Source organism: Saccoglossus kowalevskii, chromosome 13, assembly GCF_978046115.1.
Source record: "Saccoglossus kowalevskii chromosome 13, keSacKowa6.1, whole genome shotgun sequence".
Taxonomy (NCBI): Eukaryota; Metazoa; Hemichordata; class Enteropneusta; family Harrimaniidae; genus Saccoglossus; species Saccoglossus kowalevskii.
In genome coordinates, this window is record NC_140653.1 from 26,651,342 (window position 1) to 26,673,331 (window position 21,990).

Below are 21,990 nucleotides of genomic sequence, written 5' to 3' on the forward strand. Positions count from 1 at the left end.
TCTTGGGCTGGCGCTCTACGCATTGCTGCGCGTCACATGCTGTTAGAGTGCGGGAAGAGAGATTTCACGTTGGCGCTGTTCGAGCGTTCTATTGCGGCATATGTGATTACGAATAAACTACTAGTATATGCATTACATACATGGAACACTGCGATAAAGACTTGCCTTTTTCAAAATTGTGAAATTTTTTTGGAGAAAAAAAAACGAGTTTGACAAGATAATTCAGAAATTTATATTAAGAATAATTCATAACAAAATGTATTCCCTATGCACATATAACTAATTTTCATAATTACCGATTACAAAAGAATATTACAGGAAAAAGATAATTTGCTATATTCTATATATTTTTGCTTTTTATTTATCTTGAATTATGACTGAAAGAAGCTGAATGAAATTACAAACTATGTAGTGTGTTCAACAACTCATATATCAACGATAACTTTAATAACTATGATTTTACTTGGTGAAAAATACTTTATTTTTCTACATAAAAACGAAAAAAATTCACATTGTTAATCACGGTGTTAATTTTAAACTAGGCTGTTGTTCAGCAATTGTTTTGGTTGTGCGTCTGGCTGCGGTAAATGTGCATTGTATGTAACCTCTACAACTGATGTCTCGTATTGGTAGTTTTAGTGTTTCAAACGAAGTGCATCTACAAGACAAATGAGTACCTATATGTACGTGACAAATCTTCGATAAATTTCTCTCCCAAAACTACAGCATCTAGTTCGAAAGTTCCAGAAAAGCTCATCCACTTTATATAATCATAAAATGCATAAATGTCATGATAAATAATAGTTTATTTTAAAGTACCAGTAACATAAGCCAAATATACGTAAGTACTGAAAACGCCCTCAACTTGAAACGGAGAACTTGTGTGAGACTGCGCCCTCGTAGGCAGCAATGTTACATTTTGACTATTAACCAATACCCCGTCATGCATTGTACAAATTTCAGTAGGTCGTCAGGTGCACTATCACCTGATCTAGTCAACTGTTATCACATGCACTGAAATGACACTTCTCAATTGAATACGAAGGGTGTTGACGATCGAAGCTCCTCCGATAATGGCACCTCCCGGGAAATGTGTTGTGTTCACTTCCGTGTTGTTCTCGTTGATCTCCACGATTCTCAGCGACTTTCCATTCAGAAATACTTCGCTTCCATGGAACAAACGAGTCGAAGACTTGGTCGGTAGGCTTAAGTTAGAAGAAATCGTACTGCAAATGTCCAGGGGAGGCAGGTATAGTAACGGACCTGCCCCGCCCATCGATCGTCTCAATATTGGTCCCTATTCGTGGAATACGGAGTGCTTACGCGGTGATCTTTCCGCAGGACCAGCTACTTCATTCCCCCAGGCGTTCGGACTGGCAGCGACATTCGAGTGAGTTTTTTTATAATTACATTATTCGTTTTATGAATGTTTCTGTACCCGCCGCCAAACAATAGACAGCACAACATTTGTATAAGTTGGGCGTAGCATCGCCCGGGAACGGAACATTGCAGATTGTTTTGCACACTGCGTCCCGCCCCTTCAGCCACCTGGTACATGATTCTTTATTATTAAATGCTCGAGGTAAATAATCCTATTAACTGGCGTGAAAATCACTGGTATTTGAATTATGACATGAAATAGATATAATTTATTTTTTGTAAACTAAGTGGTACGAGTCAAGCACCACAAACACGACAACAAATTATGTTATCTTATGGCATATGTTTTGACGTATAAGCTTTTACTTTAGCAGTATTTTTACCATTTTTGTTATTTAATTTTATTTATATTTCTTTTTAATATATATTTTACATGGATGAACAAATACGTCTATAACTGCAGCTCCCGTCCTTTAAACTACTAGAGCGGTTAAGTATATAGTTTACTTGACGGCGACCAGAAATCAGTTTATTCACGCCTAAAGCCCGGGATGTACAGTACGTTTATTTGTGTCTTTGTGTAATTCACGCCCCTTGATACGTACATCATACAGGGTCGCGGCCTTGTCTTCACTTATTAAAAGCTGTCACCTGTTTGAGTCCCGGGCAGATTATGTTTTGACTGAATGGCGACAGTACGCCCAGTGTGAATGTACGCTTCGCATTAAGACGGCACGCAGTGAATAATTGTACAGAACAAAAAAACAAATCCGACAGCTACCAATAACCTTTCCAAATTCATATACCAGTAGGTCATAGCCCGTTGTTGGTTTAAATGTATCCACTGATTACATTTTAAAAACATGAAAATATTGTGGACATCATTGAAGACAATTTAAAAGTTCGTTTTAAAAAGCAGTTTTATGATCATCGAAATTGTACTGAAGAACCACATGAAAGATGTACATGTTTGTCGTGACATCCGACCTCTTTGGAAAGTGACAACAATTGAGGGCTGTCGTTATTCTACCAAGTGACGGACCACGTGATGTAGTAACTTTCACCAGTAGTGTAGATTTCATAACAGCGCAGTGGTTGCACTGGTTAAAGCCATGGCTGGCTGTGTAAATCTGCGAATGCGATGCAGTGATTATGAGTCTTTTGCGTATGGTCACACGACTTCCCAGTGAAAATGCGTCTTGTGAATCGAAAATAACCCTCTGTACACCAACTTCTCAACCTTATTAAACATATTAAACCTGTTTAGCATTTTTCACATAATACATGTCTAAAATTGTGATCAAGGCCTGTGTCTCAATTTGATCCAAAGTTAACGATAAAATTATAGAAAATAGTGGTGAGAAAAGTGATAAATCACTAAAGAAAATTTTGTTTTGACCCTGTGCAGATACCACGTCACGTGAATCGGGACTATTTTCTGAAAACACACAAAGTGTCACCAACACCAAGTGTCCGATTTTTATTGGTATATACACTGTAGTATAATTTATTGCACGAGTTAGTTTGTTTATGATTATAAACGTTACCGTTGTGGGCAGCATTCTGTATACCTCGGACAAGGTTGTCAGTCTGAGTGTAAACGTCACAAGCAACGCGCTTAATTAGTTACTTGCATTTTATTTGGAAGTGTCCATTTTGTCAGTATTATAACGCCTTTACAATAGGTTCTCAAATTGTAGGCTAGTGGTGTTGTGGTAGTTTGTGTCGCCCTGAAGTATTTAAAAAAATAGATTTAAAAAAGTGTCAACAATTTTTGAAAAAAATAATAGGACAAGTTCCTCAAAACACGTCATTGTAACACACAATAGCATGCTATTTCATGGTGCCATGGGACAATAGCTCCATGATTTTACATAATAAACCAATGAACATTTTCATGCGTTTTAAGACACCTGGATAGGTAAATAAAGATGACATATGAACAAAAACATGCATTTTTTTAATGTTGTTGTTTGATGCAGGCCAAATTTAATTGCGATTCAGTGTCGTACACTAATAATGTTGGTTTTGAAGCAGACTGTGTAATAATAGTTTGAATGAAAATACCTAATACGCATGCGCGTTGATTGTTTTTGTACGTACCAAAAAAGCCAATTATAATTCGTGATAAAGCATAATCCAATGTATTCATCCGCGTGTAGTGTCAAACGGCAGTATTGCACATTTCAGCTTCTCGTCTATATTGCGTCTTTAAAAACCAGTGTTTCAGTATTTCATCAAAATTGAATGTTTTACCAAAATGTAATATCAAATATAATTATTTTGAAGTGCTCTAATATTTTTGTGTGCCAGGCGACAGTTCCGGACTTTGAATGTCACTGTTGTCCCTCCTGACTTTTTGTATGTACAAATTGCAAGTGCTGACACATATTGCATTTTGCCACAGAAGTCATTTCCTGTTTGGGACTACATGACAGGGCTGTGCGGCCATCTCCCTATCAAATGGCAATTTAATGCGTTAACCAGGCTCGGTCAAACACAAGCACCTGCGGACCTTAACCAAGGTTCCCCCAAAGTCGCATTCGTTAGTGAATGAATCTCGGCCAGTGGATTGACCTTCCCATTGAGTCTGTGGCACACTCACCCAGAGTAGGGGTCGACCCTTTGATGTTCAGCCTAAGGTAGGATTTGAACTTAGGTCTACCGATCATGAGTCTGACACTACACACACTATGCTACCAGTGACCGGTTGTTATAACATTTACTGTCAATGTGTTACAGTGCCGTGCTTATTAAGCAAATTGCCAATGCCACGGCCTATGAAGTACGAGCCAAGTACAATAATTATACCAAACACAAGGAATATGGCGATCACAAAGGTTTGAGTTGTTTCAGTCCAGTTATTAACATCGCTCGGCATCCATTATGGGGAAGAATCCAGGTAGGAAAGTTAATAGTCGCATATTTTTGTTTCTATTTGCTCATATGTTACGTTTGACACTGAGAACGTTCTCTTAGAGTGGGGATGTCAGTTATTCTGTCACAGGCTTGTTCGAATATGGTTTTTGACGCCGCGGTCATTGTCTTGTGCAATATCAACAAAACGAGCCTGACGAATGCACCTTACCTTTTCAAATCAAATATTTACCTGCAGTAGTGTGGTACATAATTATGTGAAAAAAACGCTATTATTTGTAAAACAAACTCGTGTTGTTTCTGCCGCTATCTCAGACGTTTCGCAGTCTTAGTCTGTCAAGTTTACCAGGATTTCTTACACGACTTCCGATATAATTACTAGTATTTTCGCTTTCAGGAAACATACGGAGAAGATCCATACCTGTCTGGTACACTTGCTGCAAGTTTTGTCACTGGTCTCCAGGGTAACCACCCTCGTTACGTCACTGCCAATGCAGGGTGTAAACATTTCGATGCGTACGCAGGCCCCGAGAATATCCCGTCCTCGAGAAGTACATTTGATGCCAAGGTAAGAATAAAGTTGTACCGAAGTGTAGGTTGTTACTGTCATTGTCAGTTTGTTTTCCTGTCTTAATGTAAGGCAGAAGCCTACTCATAAATTAAAATACCCAGAATTTATTCATTTATTCAGGCAAAACAAGGATATTGACCTAGAAAAGGTTGGTGGTCACCATTCTTTTTTCCGAGAAAATGATGGTTGTATTTTAGTGGAAAGTCGCCATTTTGACACTATTATAACACTTTTACCAGAGATAGTATGGAATATCTCAAAATCTAGTCTGGTGACATAGGCTGAAAAAATCATATATTGTTAATGATGGAGTACTTTTTGTTTAAAAAAATTTGGGTTTTGAGAAGTGTCAAAAAATGCAATTTTTCTTTAACATTGTGCTCTATGGAATTGTTCTAAAACTAGCAATTATCAAGAAATATTAGAACACGTTTCTCAAAAAGCTTAATTAATGCTATTTAATTGTACCATTGGACATTAGCTTCATGATTGTTCATAATAAACTAATGAAAATTTTCATGCGATTTATGACCAAATTTGTCAGAAATACAAAAAAACATCAACACATTTTCTCATTATCATGCTAGTACCTGTGTATCAAATTAAACTATTCCTTGCCAGGTATCTGACAGAGATTTGAGGATGACGTTTCTACCAGCGTTTCATGAGTGTATACAAGCAGGGACATACAGTTTGATGTGCAGCTACAACAGGTACTGAGTATGTTCATTATTCTTACAATTCAGTCAAATATGGGTACTTATAAATATACATGGTTTATAAGACTACATTTTTTGTATTTGTAAATTCAAAATGATATGATAGCAATCATCAACCGAGTTCAAGTTCATCAATCTAAGACGTCTTTCTTTATGTTGATAAAATTATTTCGACGAAACAGTTGCAGCATTTTTAAGCTACTTCGGCCCTTTGTAACATATAACAGATAGGGATTACAAGTGTCTCGTCATAGCTAACCACAACTTCGATAAAACGCGAACACCGTCCCTGCTTAAACAAATCTGGAAGTATCTCCGTGTTTTCGCTATTATATAGACTCGCCCAGTTTCTTGTCGCTGCACTACGTTGACTCTCGGCGTCATTGTGCACGCAGTATAATAACAAATACTCCTCCCAAAATTAATCCAAGCTTTTATTTATGTTACCAGTATAAATGGAGTTCCGGCCTGCGCAAATAAGAAACTTCTCACTGATATTCTCCGCACGGAGTGGAATTTCACGGGATACGTCATTAGTGACCAATCAGCAGTTGAGAAAGTCTACGATGCACACCATTACACGAAGGACATGCTAGACACAGCTATCGCGTGCGTCAACAGCGGACTCAATTTGGAACTCTCGTCGAATTTAACTGACAATGTGATGATGCAGACCACCAAGGCGGTGAAGCAGGGCAATGTTACAATGAAAACCGTCAAAGCGAGAGTTTCGCCACTTTTCTACACGAGAATGAGGCTCGGGGAATTCGACCCACCGGAAATGAATCCGTATTCAAAGCTGGACCTGTCCATTATTCAAAGTCAGGAGCATCAGGAGTTGTCGTTGAAAGCGGCTGCGAAGTCGTTTGTGTTGTTGAAGAATGAGAATAGATTCTTGCCACTGAAAGAAAAGATTGACAAACTTGCTGTAAGAATTCTTCTTCTGCTGCTATTCTCTCTAACTAAGATAGTATCTGTGACGTAGTTACCCACCCTCTACTGAAGTGTTTCTGCGACGTTCAAAATGACGTATACAATGGCGTTCAAATAGATAACACTTTTTGGTTCAGAGTCGTTCGTCATCTACAATACAGCAGTTCTCTAAAAACACAGATATCGATGATGTGAACGTTTTCCTACACATCATTTTACGTCACAGAACGCTTTGCCGCCAGGGGGTGTGACTTGTACGAATGGTGCTTTGCAGCATGAAGAACTAAGTGTTTTTGCATGATATTAAATGGCGGTAGTCGTCGCGCCGCGTCCTGTTCGATATGGGACTCATAGCGACGTATACAACGCATGTAAAATACATTGTTTATTTACATGACAACCACCGCGCTTTAAATGTTTATACACACATGTTATACTGGTGGCACACAAAGAAGTATTTGTTTGTTGAAACAATGACTTACGAATAAATTATAATTAGTACGTACCAGTATTTCAAGGCGCGTGCGCAATTGCTGTTTTTTTTCTTCAAGAAATGGCATGCTGTTTTATGTATTTGATATGATTCTAGAATAACCAAACCCTAAAACAACTCTTTTAAACGTAATTAAATGTTGGGTAGTTGGTTGTATGTTCAAATTATCCCTGCGTTCATATATGACTGTCGTTTACAGGTGATTTAAAGCAGGGGAGTCGTCACCTGCGCATGCGTCAGATGGCCATAGCGTGTCATTGTTTACAAACAAGCGTCTACTTGATCATTTGCGTCTTTAGCGTGTGTTGTTATCGTCGTTCGGGACTCAATTCCCGCGCGTGCGCAGGTGACGACCCTCCCACTTTAACATAGCACAAAGAAAGTAGTATATTGCATTGCTGTTTAGTCTTTATTTTATGAAAGAAATGTCTGCGATTTAAAGCTTTATCTGACATCATTACTAAAGCATTATTGGAGTCTTGATGTAATGTTTTGAAATATTTAAAATCGTGGTCTGAATTTGCGCGAATTGCAAAAAAGAAAAAAAGTGAGTTCGGGACGAATTAAAGATTGTATACCACCTTTCATTATCATAATATGTTAATGAAATTTTGTTTTGTGATATTCAATGAAAAATTCATATAAAATTATCGCTATAAGTCCCAATTTTGTGAAAAACGTTTCAAAAAAAATAGTTTTAGTCAGTACTATATGTGCAGTAACATGCTTAAAATTTAATTCGTTTCGAACTCTTGAAATTGTCCCAGCGTTCGCATAGGTGCGAATTTGCTTAAAGTCTTCCCCACAATTGACGTGTACTTAATTCATGAAATGTGTCAAACAATAGCCTAAGGCTTCAACACCGTGACGGCGCTATACATGATATCAGAGTGAGATTTATTGAACACAATGTAAAATTATACGTTTTTTTTTTACATCTAATGTCACATTTTCTCATTTTGTTTAGGTTGTTGGACCGTTTGGCGATAACCCTATCGAAATATACGGTAGTAAATCGCCGGATGTTAGTAACCTGACCGTGACACCGAGATATGGTCTGTCGAAGATTGCGCGACTTGCTACCACATTTGCGTCAGGTTGTCTATCACCGGCTTGTACCGAATATGATCCGAAGAGCACCAAACAAGCAATTGACAGGGTTGATATGGTGGTTGTGTGTTTAGGAACAGGTAGGAGCCAGCCAGTGACTCACATTAAATATATTGCATAGTGGTGATTTCGGGTTGTTTTGCGAATTTATTTGCTGTTTGTATTTTCTGTCTTTTTCTCCTGTCCGTCCGTATGTCTGTCTCTCAATTTTTTCTGTCTGTCAATCGCTGTCCGTTACAAAGTTCAAATTAAACAACATGACATAGTTTGTTTTTTCTTTTCACCAGGAAATGAAGTTGAAAATGAAGCACATGACAGATCTGAACTCACGTTGCCAGGACAACAATTAAGATTACTCCAGGATGCGGTCACATTTGGTAAAATACATCTATACTATATGCATCTTGGGTGTGTTATTTCTACCAGCTCACGTAAAAAATGAAATGAATTTTGAAACGTTTACACTACGAATACGCCATTTTATAAATCACGCCGTCTAGGGACGGACGCTTCTGTGACGTCAAAATTACGTACTAGTATATGGATGAAGGCAACGTCGTGTGTATTGGTCATTGATATATCGTAAATCTTTTTTGATGGACGACGGATCAAAACGATATGTACCCTTTGAACGGCCTTCGCGTCACCTACTAGTATTTACTCGCTGGTTCCTTTGAGAATGGCAAGTAGGACGCAGGTTGTTGCGTGGCCACAGTACGAGATCCTGAATTGTTCGAGTCACGGACATCGAGTTACGAAAACATCGAATTACGAAAACATCGAGTTACGAAAATAACCACGCCAATATTCCAGAAACCACGCCCACGTTTGCGAAACCTCCCCCAAATTGTAACTCTATCATAATGTTCAATTAACAATTAACCAAACTTCGAGTTACGAGCAACATAAATTGTTACTGTTGTTTAACGTCCACATTTGGTAACTCGAACTTCAATTAACAACTAACTGAGTTACAGTTGTTTTGTTTAACGTGTTATGTTTCACGTAACTCGAAATTTGGTTGTTTCACGTAACTCGAAATTCGGTTAACCGTTAATTAACATTCGAGTTATTAAATTTGAACGTGAAACAGAACAAAAAATCTATGTTGCCCTCAACTGGATGGTTAACTGTTAATTGAACGTCGAGTTACATTTTAGACGAGGTTTCACAAAAGTGGGCGTGGTTACTAAAATATAGGCATGGTTATTTGAGTAACTCAATGTTTTCGTAACACGATGCTCGTAACTCCATGTCCATCATAACTCGAACAATTCAGCATCTCCAATGGGAAGCATGTAACCACGGACTGTGATGTAACTAATAATCGCCACATTGTTCTACTGGGCCGGGATTCTGGCTCAAATGCACGTGACGTCATTTCACACCACCCCGAGGTCTGTTATACGTTACCCATGTCTATAAATACAATTATTAGAAGGAAAACTCTATATATAGAACGAGCGTAAGTGCCAGCGTCAGGTAATCCAGGGAAATAGAATAAGAAACGAGATCGTCGGAACCATTACTAGTTATCAGCCTCTTGCTTGGTACAGCATAACACTTGAAGCGAGAACCAGCCGAGCTAATTACGTCATAAAAGTGCCCGTCACTAGAGGACGCGTTTGAAAATATAATGACGCTGAGGGCGAAGTTGTTTCATCTCATCTCATTTATCTTCCCCACGTGTTAGTGATACTATGCTGCCTGAAACAGAATGATTACAAGTGTGTCGGAAGTAATTTGTTTCCTAAGATCGACGTACCGAGCAGCTTTTTATTTTATTCTTAAATTTGTGCTTTCATTATGAGTTTAATTTCTTTCATTTTTTCTAAAATTCTGATAAAAAATGTGATGACCACAAACATGAACATCATGGAGGAGTATGCGTAAAGCCGACCGAATTCTGTACTATGAATTTTAGTTGTCTGGGCAAGAATAGCTAATAATAAATAACTCGAATAACAAATAATACAGGCAGATTTGCATGGTCAAAGTTAATACGCCACCAAGCAATAAGTTCGCCAATACTGGCAGTAAAAGTTTCTATAAATTGCGCCATCTAGCGGCAAAGTAGTTTGTGAAGTAGCTGACAGGAAAAACCATTAAGATGGTCGATATTAAAAAAGGGCTATTTTAGGCCATCTAAACGTGTATGATAGATATACAATATGCAAATTATATGACATGTATTTTTCATCGTTGTATTTTTATGGATTTCCTACAGCTGCGGACAAGCCGGTTATTTTGTTACTCTTCAACGCAGGGCCGTTAGACATCACGTGGGCAGTTAGTAACCCTGCCATACCTGTTATAGTGGAATGTTTCTTCCCAGCACAGACCACTGGCACGGCGCTCTATCATCTGTTTGTGAACTCACCAGGGAGTAACCCCGGTGGTAGGCTACCGATAACATGGCCAAAATCCATGAGTCAGGTACGAATGGCTTAATATGGTTGGTGAATTAATCTCGTTCGCGGTATGTTAGTTTAATTTATGAACAAGGTTGTCTGTTCCGAAGGCATTCGACCTATTTCGCTCTGACATATCGGCAGCTATCAACGTTTTACGTCTTTCAGATGTGTGATGACGTATATTCTCAATGTTTAAAAACAGACACTTTCAATAGAAATATAAAGATAGTAATTTTCTCTGGATAATCGTATTATGTATTATGAACGACTTTCAATGTGGGTATGAATTGTTTGGTAACCAATACAACGTTGTAAAGTTCCCTTAAAACCAGATCAATCGTTCAAATTGTAGTTTCGAGTTACAGAATGATTTACAAAATGATTCACTTGAGAGTGGTGGTAAAATAAGCACGTGAACTTTTTTTAGTGAGGGTTCTGGCATGAGATGACGATGTAGGGCAACAACATGCAGCTTCCACTCGGCAATGGAGACTCTTATTTCCTGTATGCAGGTGCCGCCGATGGAGGACTACACCATGGAAGGTCGAACATATCGTTATTTCAACGGAGATCCACTGTTCCCGTTTGGATATGGTTTATCATATACTACATTTCACTACAGTGACTTGTTAATTACTCCGTCCACACCGATTAAACCTTGCAGTTCAATCAATATAGATGTCTTTCTGGAAAATACTGGAGATGTGACAGGAGACGAGGTATAATATATTCTTTGTTTTCCTGGAAATGGTATCAGCAAGTATCAATTAAATAGGTGTCACATCAGTGGCGGGAAAATAGTTGGTTATTTGAGTATGTAGAAGATGGTAGTCGGTAACCGTAGGCTTAAGTGTCAGAGGAATAATTCAAAATAACCATAATATATTTCAGGCAGTGGTTCTTTCCAATCACTGCACTACTGATGACGCCACATTCATGGCCGACACATCCAGTTATTTTGAATCATTAATAAGGCCCCTGTGATACTTACCAAGTACTAGTACATGTACCCTTTTATATTTCAAATCGAAGAGAGTGCGCCCCAATACCCTGAGTGAGAGATTCATGCACAGACGGATGCAACTTGCTGACGCCGGGATGGCGCATTTAAATTATAATTACGATAGGAAGATTTCTGTGGCAAAAATAACTAATAGTATATGTCAGCAGTTGCAATTTACACACAGGCACACAAGAACTGACATGTGATACAAAATATAATAAGAAAAAAAAATAAAAGTTTTTATATATATCATATATATTTTTTAGTATTTCCAATAAAGAATATTCCTTGATGCCCAGTTTCCAAAAACAGTTCTGAGAACCCAAATGAAACTGTGACAATATACTTAGGCATGCTCATAGTATTTGCAATGGATCTGGTTATGTAGACTTACTCGGAATTGCTGTCACCAGAACCGTACCAAATCACTTGGAGCTCTACGTGGCTGGTATATTTACGGTTAATTAAACATTATCGTGAATTTCCTCTGTGATGACTTGAACACCTATTTTCTGTTATTTACAGTATAAATTACTTCGACAGGAGTCAGACTGAGTCGAGTTTAGATATTTTTTTTGGATGTATAAAAAATATAGATATAGATGTAAAAAATATATAGACCATATATTTTTGAAAAATATCACGGCTTCAGATAAACATTTCACAAACCATAAGAAATTACGCGGCACTTTCATATATGTTGGTCAGTAAGTTGACCGTTTTTGTCATATAGTAATTGTTTTCTTTTTGCAGTATTTAGATGTTTTTAATTGTGTTTTTTTGTTCGTTTGCTAGGTCACCCAGTTTTATCTGAGCTGGAAAAACGCTTCAATCCCAGTACCGAAGTGGCAACTTGTTGGCGTAAGCCGAACGCAGTTACAATCCAAGACGTTTGCGAACATCGCCATCATAGTCCCTCCTCGTTTAATGGCTGTGTATACCAACAAATGGGTCATCGAACCCGGTGTTTATACAGTCTACGCTGGGGGTCAGCAACCTCACCAGTCAACCAAAGTACCGTCCAATGTTCTCCGGGGTCATTTCACTGTCGACGGACACACTACTCCTTTGTCCCAGTGCCAATGAAAACAAATGTAATGCATGCACACACGTTTTGATCACAGTATATATCGGGTAAAATCAGTTATCGATAAAAACCGATGTGTATTTTTCACTAAGTGAAGTTTACTTTCGACATGTATATACCAGCGATATTTGTACTGTGTATATCCAATCAGTACAATCAAATCATATTTATATATGACGGAACATGTTAATGGTGTTCAACAGAAAACTTTATTCTCTGACCGTGACAATATTGTGTCATAGCGACATAAGCACGTGTTTCAAGGTCGTCGTTTTTGTCACGTGGTATGTTATGGTTTTATCGTCAAGCGAGGTTTCATTGAACATGGAACCGAACTGAAAATATTGAACACAAGTATAAGTAAAAAAACAAGATCAACATCATGTTAAATACATAGATTACAAATGTTTAAAGGAATAAATATGTTTTATAAAATAGGCAAAGAAAACAGATGGATTAACTATTTTATTAAATAAAACTAAGTTATATCAAACTACTTTAATTAAACATTAATCGAACTGTCATCGTAATAACACATTGTTGGATGTCACTATATATTTTCGTTTCTTTTCTTTTTTCATTATAACAACTATCTATTTGAAGACTGTTTGGTATACACCATATCGTAATTCCAAATTTTAGTGCGTTGTGGAGATAGTTACTTATGATTGGTGGAGTTGTGTTCGATAACTGGCAAAATAATCCCACAATGCACTATAATTTGGAAATGCGATATGGTCTATAGGTAATATAGTAATGTGGGGGAAATACACTTTTTGAGAGGACGGTGTTATAAAAATGCGCCCGCTACCGACATAGTTTGGGATGCTGACTATTTGTGAGGGCGCAATTGCATGCCAATCATTATTCATTCATATACAGTACATGTCCAAAAAAAAATATTTGAGTTTTTCGATTATGATCCTAAAACTACAGCTGATTCATTTTCAAAACTATTTACTTCGAATCGAACGGGTGGCTGAAGTTCATTGTATTGTTCCATGGTAAGCACCGACCAATGGGGAGTCGAACACGGCGTCTATATTGTCGAACTGTCTGACAAACTAGGCCTTCAGGGCACCACTCACTATTCTAAAAGGACAGTTTACATTTCCGGTAACCCCCTTTTCTGATTACAAGTCTCAAGTATACACCACCTTTAAGGCTTTCAGAAAACAGTATAAAACAAAATTTCTTATGGAAAAAGGAACAAAAACAGTTTGTCAGCTGTTTTAGAATGCGAGTTTTTTGCCCAAATTATGACAAATGGCGGCTGAACACCAAACCAAGTTGCAGATTAAGCCATATGGGTAAGCCTGCTCACTGGTCTAACGATTTTCGCTATTTAATTAAAGTTAAACAAAATTAACATTCATTCAAGATCTTATTTTGAGAGTAAATTTATTTGTATTCAATGGTCATAAAATAAATGCTTACGGAAAACATACACGCAACTCGTCCTCACTGATCAAAAATTCATTAATAAAATAACATAGACAATAATAATAATATCGTGTTCAATGTAAACAAAACTTATAAAAAACTCATATGCATCCCAGGGTTTATACAAATATTCATTTTCACCTGCTCCATATCGTTTTCTGGCAATTTCCTCTTCAAATTTGTAATACCATTAATAAACGATGTTTCAACTATCATTAATTATTTTTCTTGATTCAGATTACAACAAAGTCACGCACGACATGTACATATCACCCACCCAATGCTGTTTGCTTTCATCACCAACTCTCATCCACATGAATTATTGAAGCGATGATATTGCTGGGTTCACGAGTGTGTGCATGTACAACGTGATACACGCGTGAAAATTATTACATAATATAAAATAAAATATAATCATCATCGTACCCATCTGTTATTTCTCATGGATGTTGTTTTTATGCATTTTTAATGTTTTCTGAAATGAAATGTTGAAGAGGGGTGACGGGATTCCAATTGAATATTCGGATAGGACATAGGTGTTATTGCTAATCGTGAACCAAATTGACGGATCGCTTCTTTGTTAACATTGAAAAGAAAACACTAATCTAACGACGTAAAGTCGCACGTCGCGCGTTAACCCATTGATTCACACCTCCACTTGTACTCACCGATTTATATTTACTATGCCAAGCACGCTTTAGTTGTTGTTTAGATTCGGGTGTATGCTCTTGGTATATATTACTAGTGACACAATTGTGTTCTTTGTCTCCGATTCAGTACTTTGTTGAAAATGAAAACTTCTCTTAGAAATTTGAGATTTCAGAAATTGAGAACAAAAAATATTATTGCGATATTGTATTTTTGACTATGACGATGGCGCTAGCAATACAGGCATGCTGCTATAATTGAATCAGGGACTCGGATTACATGTCCCTTCAAGACTGAACACCCAGATGGTGGCACAGTTTTGCCAATGTGTTCGTAATATTGTATTCCATATACCATTGCACTCAAATGACCTGTTTTTGTATCGGGGAAAGTATACGATAAGGGTTGTTACAGTGCTTATTGCTATTGAGAGGGACACACACAGAACTCACACTAGACAGGGGGTTCTCTCACTGCTAGAATGAGGTAGACAAGACAATATACTGGAAATGAAATACACATACGCCAAAATGTCAAGTTAAATCTCCTGGCTTTAATACCTCTTAAAATAATTACACGAAACAAAACACAGAAAAATACAATGAATAAACTCACTCTTACAATATGGGATTGCCTACTAGAGAAGTGTGCATTGGCGATAACTCACAGTTCAGGATGTGGAAATTGATGACAGTCAGTGGCTACTGCAACACAACGACGAAGAAATACAGAAGTCTTGTAGAGAAACGCTGTTACTCTGGAGGACACCGCTGATAGTAGGCGATAGGGCGCAGAGCAGTTCATACAAGTCTCACAAATGATATGGTTGAAGCCTGTATCACCTTTTTTCGGCCTTAGCATTATTATATAATCTAGCATATATATATATATATCAGCAATCATAGAAGCGGGAGAGGGTGGTTCCCGTATCAAGTATTTTTGTAAAAATTGATTAATTTAATGACGCAACATAAGCTGTGAACTCGATATGAAAACCGACCAATACCGATAGATTTTGCCCAGGGCGATGCGGCGTGCGCAGAATATGCACAAAGCGTTAAGAAAAACGCAAATAAAATTGACATTAACATGCAAATAACGTTCTTCAGATACATCGAAAGTGCCTGTTGTATTTTCAAAAAAGTAGAGAACACACTTTCTCAGATTGCTGAAAAAGGGTCCAACATTTGAACTAAATATTGTCAAACATAATATGAACTTTTTACTACGCTTACACTTGAGGTGGAAGAGTGGGACCATTGTGACAGCCACGATTACGAAACACACATATGTTCACTGTGAACAAACGCTATTGTGTCGACATTATAAAGCCAACACACAGTGTGATTAAACATAGTCAACTGTGTTATCTTTCAACCCAATGAATCCCTAGGTTTGTAAATGGTCCAGCCATATGTCAATGTCCACTGCAGCCATGTACATACATTTGTATCCAATTACGTCACATAAGCGATTCGTCGCATTTATAACGAATGCTGAAATTAATCCATATGGTTGCACCACAGAACGCCGGGACTGGTTGCAACTAAGCATTGCCGCCGGGCAGGGATTTGAGATACAGTTTTTAGACATATTTCGAGAGAGGAATTAACAGAAACCACTAGCAGCGTTTCAGCGTCTGTTTCGGCGAATAATAGTGAATATTATGGATTACCATAATTGATAGTAGACAATTACTAGTAAAGCGCGACAGTCCTTAAGCAACGCGTCTTCGAATTTTATGTAAACAAACAATGCGTAATGCACGCGTGGTGTACGTCACGTAAGATCCATATCAAACACAACTTGCAGAGACGACCACCACCCTTACTATTAACATATGCTACTGACACCATTAGCGATGAGCCAAATCTGTTTAAAGCTTTTCTTGCTACATATCTTTACTATCGCAGATGGTACATTGAATTGATTTAGAGTTACGAACCCTTTTTGTAAACACCACAATATTGTATACCCCGACTGAGAGAACTCATGCCATAACGAAGGGACTGAATGGGTTCTCCCTCAACCCCACGACAACGGCCGTTAATTTCCGATCTGTGTACGGATGTTGCACCCAAAGAGCGCAGACCAGACATAAAACGGAATAGACACAAAGCACCGTATTGTGACTGTGAGGATGCTCACGTGATGTGTCATCAGACCGTATGATATGGATAACGCAAATAATTGGATGCTACTTCACACAGCACAGGAAGTGGGTTCAAATATTTACATTTGGTATTTTTTTCATTGGCGTGTGTACTAATGCAATATTGACAACATTAAATTTCGATTGAGAATACTGCACACACACTTCGCATTCGTTTGAATAATAACCCCTACATGTTATTGACCGTGAGCATTTGGGAATGTAATTACACCCACTGATCTACAGTGTACGTATTGCCACGCCGCTAATATGAGAGATGATCTTTTTTCCCAGATGTTTTTGACAAGGATCGACGTTACTTGCATGATGAAATTTTCATATGAAAAGATCCTACACAACGTCAATTTCTGTATGATCGTGGTCTACGGGGGGATTTTTTTTTGTAACCCAAGGATACGCAATTTATGCGGCCCTATCACTTTGGTCATCAAAGAAAATCACCTTCATTTTTTTTCACACAGGGAAAATTAGAGTAAAAGTGAATATTTTAACCTTGAAAGTTCAAAACTTTAAAACACCTGGTAAATGTTTGGGAGATTGTGAAAAATACCAGTAAAGCACTTCAATTAATACCGATAAGAAAAAATATCCCCTGCCTCAGAGGTAATTTCCATTTCGGGGTAAAATGCCCTACAGTACTCGGTGATCTGGATCTCTTCTCGGTGGTTGCAGTCCTTACTTCTTTACCTGTATGAGAAACTCAGCTGTTGTGTATGTAAGTCTCGCGAGAGTACAGTTAAATCTACCACGACCACTATCATGAATATACCGTTTTAATATAAGAAATAATATATTGGAAATTGTAACGTGCGATGACCGCGGATTTATAGAGGAAATACCCGTACGGGTAAATGTGCATTGGTTAGAGTATTCGCTTTGTATCAGGGGCGTTATTTGTTCTATTTCTGGAGCCGACTATTTACTCAGTGCAGTCTGTTGAGCGTCGGTACTGTTTTGATTTGTACTTGCCATACACAAGGCAATTTTTAATCAGATGATGACGTTTATATTTTACAAACGAAGCGACTACAAACCAACCTTTCCGGGTTAGCAAAAACATACTGTCATGTCGCAGATGGTAAAAAAATATTGTTTTAATTTTAGAGATTTTTCTCCGCGTGTAACGTTTACTGATATTATGCCATACATATGGTGGTGAACTGTCATTACATTACAGTGTATTTCAAAACAGTGTCCGATTTGGTTCCAATTACTAATTAAACTGAATTTACCATTGACCGTCCCCATAAACCGTGCCCTCCAGCAACGAAGAGTTTAGGTGACGCAGTGGATATAAGCGACGGCGTTCACAGCGTCGATAACCTTTGAATTTGGAGGCGAATCTACGAACAACAATGTCCTCGTCTGCGTCGCATATAGTGATATACAGGCAAATTGTCATCAAGTATGGCGCGGTGGGTAGCTAACTCTATTGATAACACAATGGAAGAGGAATAACGTTCACACCTAGTCTATCCATCCGATGGAGTATCCAATACAGAGGAAGTTTAAAAATGTATTACATAAAGCACGGTCCCTTAGAAGGACAGTGCATAAAGGTTTCAACTTAGTAAATAACTAAAACAAATATGAATATGTTAAATCTGTTTCAATGTAATTTCCTCGTTCTCGCATAGTAATTACGGGTAGTGTGGCCGAGCGGTCTAAGGCACCACTTATTTCGGTTCGAATGACGTATATTGCGCGTTGTTTACCGCTATGCACATGTTTCATTCTAACTTTGAAATCCGACAAAGTAGCTGCTGAATGAATATCACCTGATCAGATGGTGAAATTAAACAATATGGAACACATCATTCTATTGAGTAACTACAACGTCAGAAATTCTCAGAAAAATTGTATTTTTATTTTTGCCATTAATTTCATGCAATTTACATTTGTCGTAGATGTGTGAACTAATGTTTGCTAACAATTGAATTATTTATGTGATGTAATTGCAAATCAGTTCTATTGTTTCGAAAATTGTCCATACACTTGTTTTTGTCTCATAAACATCACAAAATATTTACCTGCCAGTAATAAATGTATGATTCAGTTTCTCCTTAATGATATTAACTTATTTTACTGAATATATTCAGATGAAATATTCGACCGTCATTGTCAACTTTCGCTAATGTAATGTTACATCACAAACATCACTTGAATACTCTCAGTAAAAAACTAAACAAATATGAAGTGCTGGTGTTTCAATGTAATTGCCTCGTTCTGGCAAAGAAATTACGGGCAGCGTGACCGAGTTATTTCGATGGCGTGGGTATACGAAATTAAAGCTTACTAGTGTATGTTTTTCTTTTTATAAATATAAATTAACATGATTTATACATATCTCTAAAACATGTATTCAGTAGGATCCTCGTGCTTCATTTAAATCCAAACGATTCGTTCGCAGAAATAAATTTAAAGGAATGCAAGTATAAGTAGTGCCATTATGCAGTAGTTATACGATTAATTTCCTTCACATTAATCTGTTTAATTAGCATGAAATTACCACAATATAAAGTGAATAGCTAATTAGTTAATCCAGACACTATTTGGGAATATACTGTAAAAATATTACGCGTTATTATTTTTCGTGATGGCTTCAATTTTGAGACGTGTACTGACTCAATGTGATAACATTAAAACAGATGTTTCCATAGAGATACGTACAGCATATTCTTTTTTTTCAAACCTCGTCTACTCGCCACCTGAAATCATTAAACAAGTACATGTGTAACCAACATAATAGAAAAATCGTAATTCCGTAGTTGGTTATAGCTAGGTGAAAAAAGCTTGGAATACGAAGAACGGCGTGGCTATCATGATGTCCAAGTAAAAATACGGATGGAGGCAACAAGACACACAACAACACTTGTTATTAAATAATTTAATCATATTTATTTTAAAATGCATGCATTTTCATAAGTTTCATATTCGTTTGTATCATAATTCCTTGTCAATTTGGAATGTTTGGCAGTACATCGAAATCTTAAGTAATTATATAAATTATAAGCATCGTTTACGTATACAAACTATATTCGTTTATTGCTCTCACTGTCAATTAACCGCACATACATTAGCGGGCATACCATCACCGAGCACGGTGAAGCGTGGATGTCTAAAGGTCGTTCCCTCTGTAAACGAATTAATTATTCGATATTCAGTTAATGTGATGTGGTCATAGTTCACTGCGCTGAGGACATCTTGGCGTTGTTAAAATCATTAGGTCGTAACCATTGTCTTACCAGAGAAAATGGTTCCCTGTAGACTTGAAGAGTACGTTCCGAACGAAGCGATTAACCGTGTTGGGCGCACAAATATCGTCACCCTTGAGATAAATGCTTGGGGGAGTTCACTAACCGTGCCAGTCAACATCGGTTTGACAAAGTATCATCGTGACTCCCTCGTGCTCGTACTTCAATCACCAAACATCACCAAACCAGTCATACAAACAACGCCCACAATGACTGCGACCACTTTCCAGAATCGGTCCCCATTTGAGTTGATCTCATTCGCTAGCACCTCGAGAAACGTTATATAAAACAATGTCCCTGTCGCAATGGCCTGTAATGTGGCGGTTATAACGGCACTGGTCAGTTCCGAAGCCATGGACTGACACAGAATTCCTAAGCTCACACCCAACGGGGAGGTCACGGCGAAGAATAAACATGATAACACCACCGTTCGTAGACTCAAATTACTTTGGACTAGTTTTAAACCTAGGCTGAAAGCTAAAATACTTTTGTGAATTGCCACCGCTGTAAATAGTCTTAAAACACCGGAACTTTCATTTCGTAATCCAATAGCCAAGCCTTCGAATAAAGAATGCAAAGACAATGCGACAAGTAAAGCCATGGAACGCAAACTGTTAGAAAAATTATAGGTCGGTGCCACTAGAAAATCTGTGTCCTCGGGGACAAACTTCGTCTCCCTAAGAGAATCGGTGTCATCAGAATCGCCACGGCTATCATCCACGGTAATTCCCAGTGTATATACGTTTTCGTTCGCAGATATCAATTGTGACTCTTTGCAACCGAGGACAACTTCTTCTACTGCGAGGATCAAAAGAAACCCAATTGTGACCACTAGCCCAGTAATAGGGAAGTTCATCTGTACGTTCATTCGCTCGAAGACAGCATCAAACTGCGACGTCACCTCTGGTAGCAGGTCCAATAGGCAAGTCGCCAGAAAAACCCCACCGGCGAAGCAACTCAGAAGCCGAAGTATTCTTGCGGAGCCCAATCTCTTGGTCTTCAATATGGTTGCTAGTTTCAAAGGAAGAAGGCCAAATACCATGACAACGAGTAGTAGCCCTACAAGCACCACCACTTTGATCCAGATCAGGGAATCCATTGTGCTAATCACAGTCCAGCAAGTCAGAACAACACACTAATGTAGCTTGGGCTGATCGATGCGTATAGATGCAAAATTCTTCAACGATAGAGCATACCTTGTTGACATCACCCATGGGTTGACCGACACGCCCAACGTGAGTGCCGACTGGCACGTGCCAGCATACATGTATCGAAACGAACCCCGATTAATATTTACACTAAGCATGGAGCTCGTAGATGCACATATATCTGTGACAACGGACGAAACCACTTGTGGCAGGGGATAGTATGTGTAAATACAGGGGCAGGGTATTCTCATGATGGTTCATTGTATTAGCTCGTTCTACACAAAAAACACCTACGTATGCCTCAAATGTGTAACCGGTGCCAGGACCGGTGCTCCAGGTTTGAGTTACTAGTATTCTATTTCTTTCTGTGATCCAATGTCAGACCGCTATATGTACATAGTAGCCTGAGATCTGACCCGCCCTTTGTTATCTGTGTGACCCGAGACTACGCTCCGCCGACCATAACATTTGATCTATAATCGAAATTCAAGTTTCATATACTATGGACATGTTATGCATGAACATAACCTCATGCTCGTGCATTCATTGCAGTTACAGAGTTGAATAGTCAAAAGCGTGCCAACCGTACATGACCAAATTCAATAAATAAATAAATAAATAAATAAATAAATAAATAAATAAAGAAAGAAAGAAAGAAAGAAAGAAAGAAAGAAAGAAAGAAAGAAAGAAAGAAAGAAAGAAAGAAAGAAAGAAAGAAAGAAAGAAATAGTAGATAT

The 21,990-nt window shown here is 38.0% G+C and overlaps 1 protein-coding gene and 1 pseudogene across 1 annotated transcript; one reads left to right on the forward strand and one right to left on the reverse strand.

Annotated features, from left to right (window-relative positions):
- Positions 1 to 907: 907 nt before the first annotated feature.
- LOC100375100 (uncharacterized) lies at positions 908 to 13,120 on the forward strand. Its single transcript, XM_002740143.4, has 10 exons — positions 908 to 1,390; positions 4,123 to 4,282; positions 4,655 to 4,825; positions 5,450 to 5,541; positions 5,998 to 6,475; positions 7,941 to 8,163; positions 8,371 to 8,460; positions 10,311 to 10,519; positions 11,010 to 11,216; positions 12,296 to 13,120. Exons 1-10 carry the CDS (start codon positions 1,074 to 1,076, stop codon positions 12,584 to 12,586), a joined length of 2,238 nt encoding a protein of 745 aa, XP_002740189.1. The 5' UTR covers positions 908 to 1,073; the 3' UTR covers positions 12,587 to 13,120.
- A 6,603-nt stretch (positions 13,121 to 19,723) lies between these two features.
- Positions 19,724 to 21,353, reverse strand: LOC100374950 (zinc transporter ZIP1 pseudogene; annotated as a pseudogene).
- Between the last annotated feature and the right edge of the window lie 637 nt (positions 21,354 to 21,990).

Bases quoted from the DNA above. Each gene is read 5' to 3' on its own strand.
- LOC100375100 (XM_002740143.4), top strand. From the start codon at position 1,074: ATGGCACCTCCCGGGAAATGTGTTGTGTTCACTTCCGTGTTGTTCTCG. The intron at 1,391-4,122 runs GTGAGTTTTTTT...AATGTGTTACAG, and splicing joins GGACTGGCAGCGACATTCGA to TGCCGTGCTTATTAAGCAAA. The intron at 4,826-5,449 runs GTAAGAATAAAG...ATTCCTTGCCAG, and splicing joins GAAGTACATTTGATGCCAAG to GTATCTGACAGAGATTTGAG.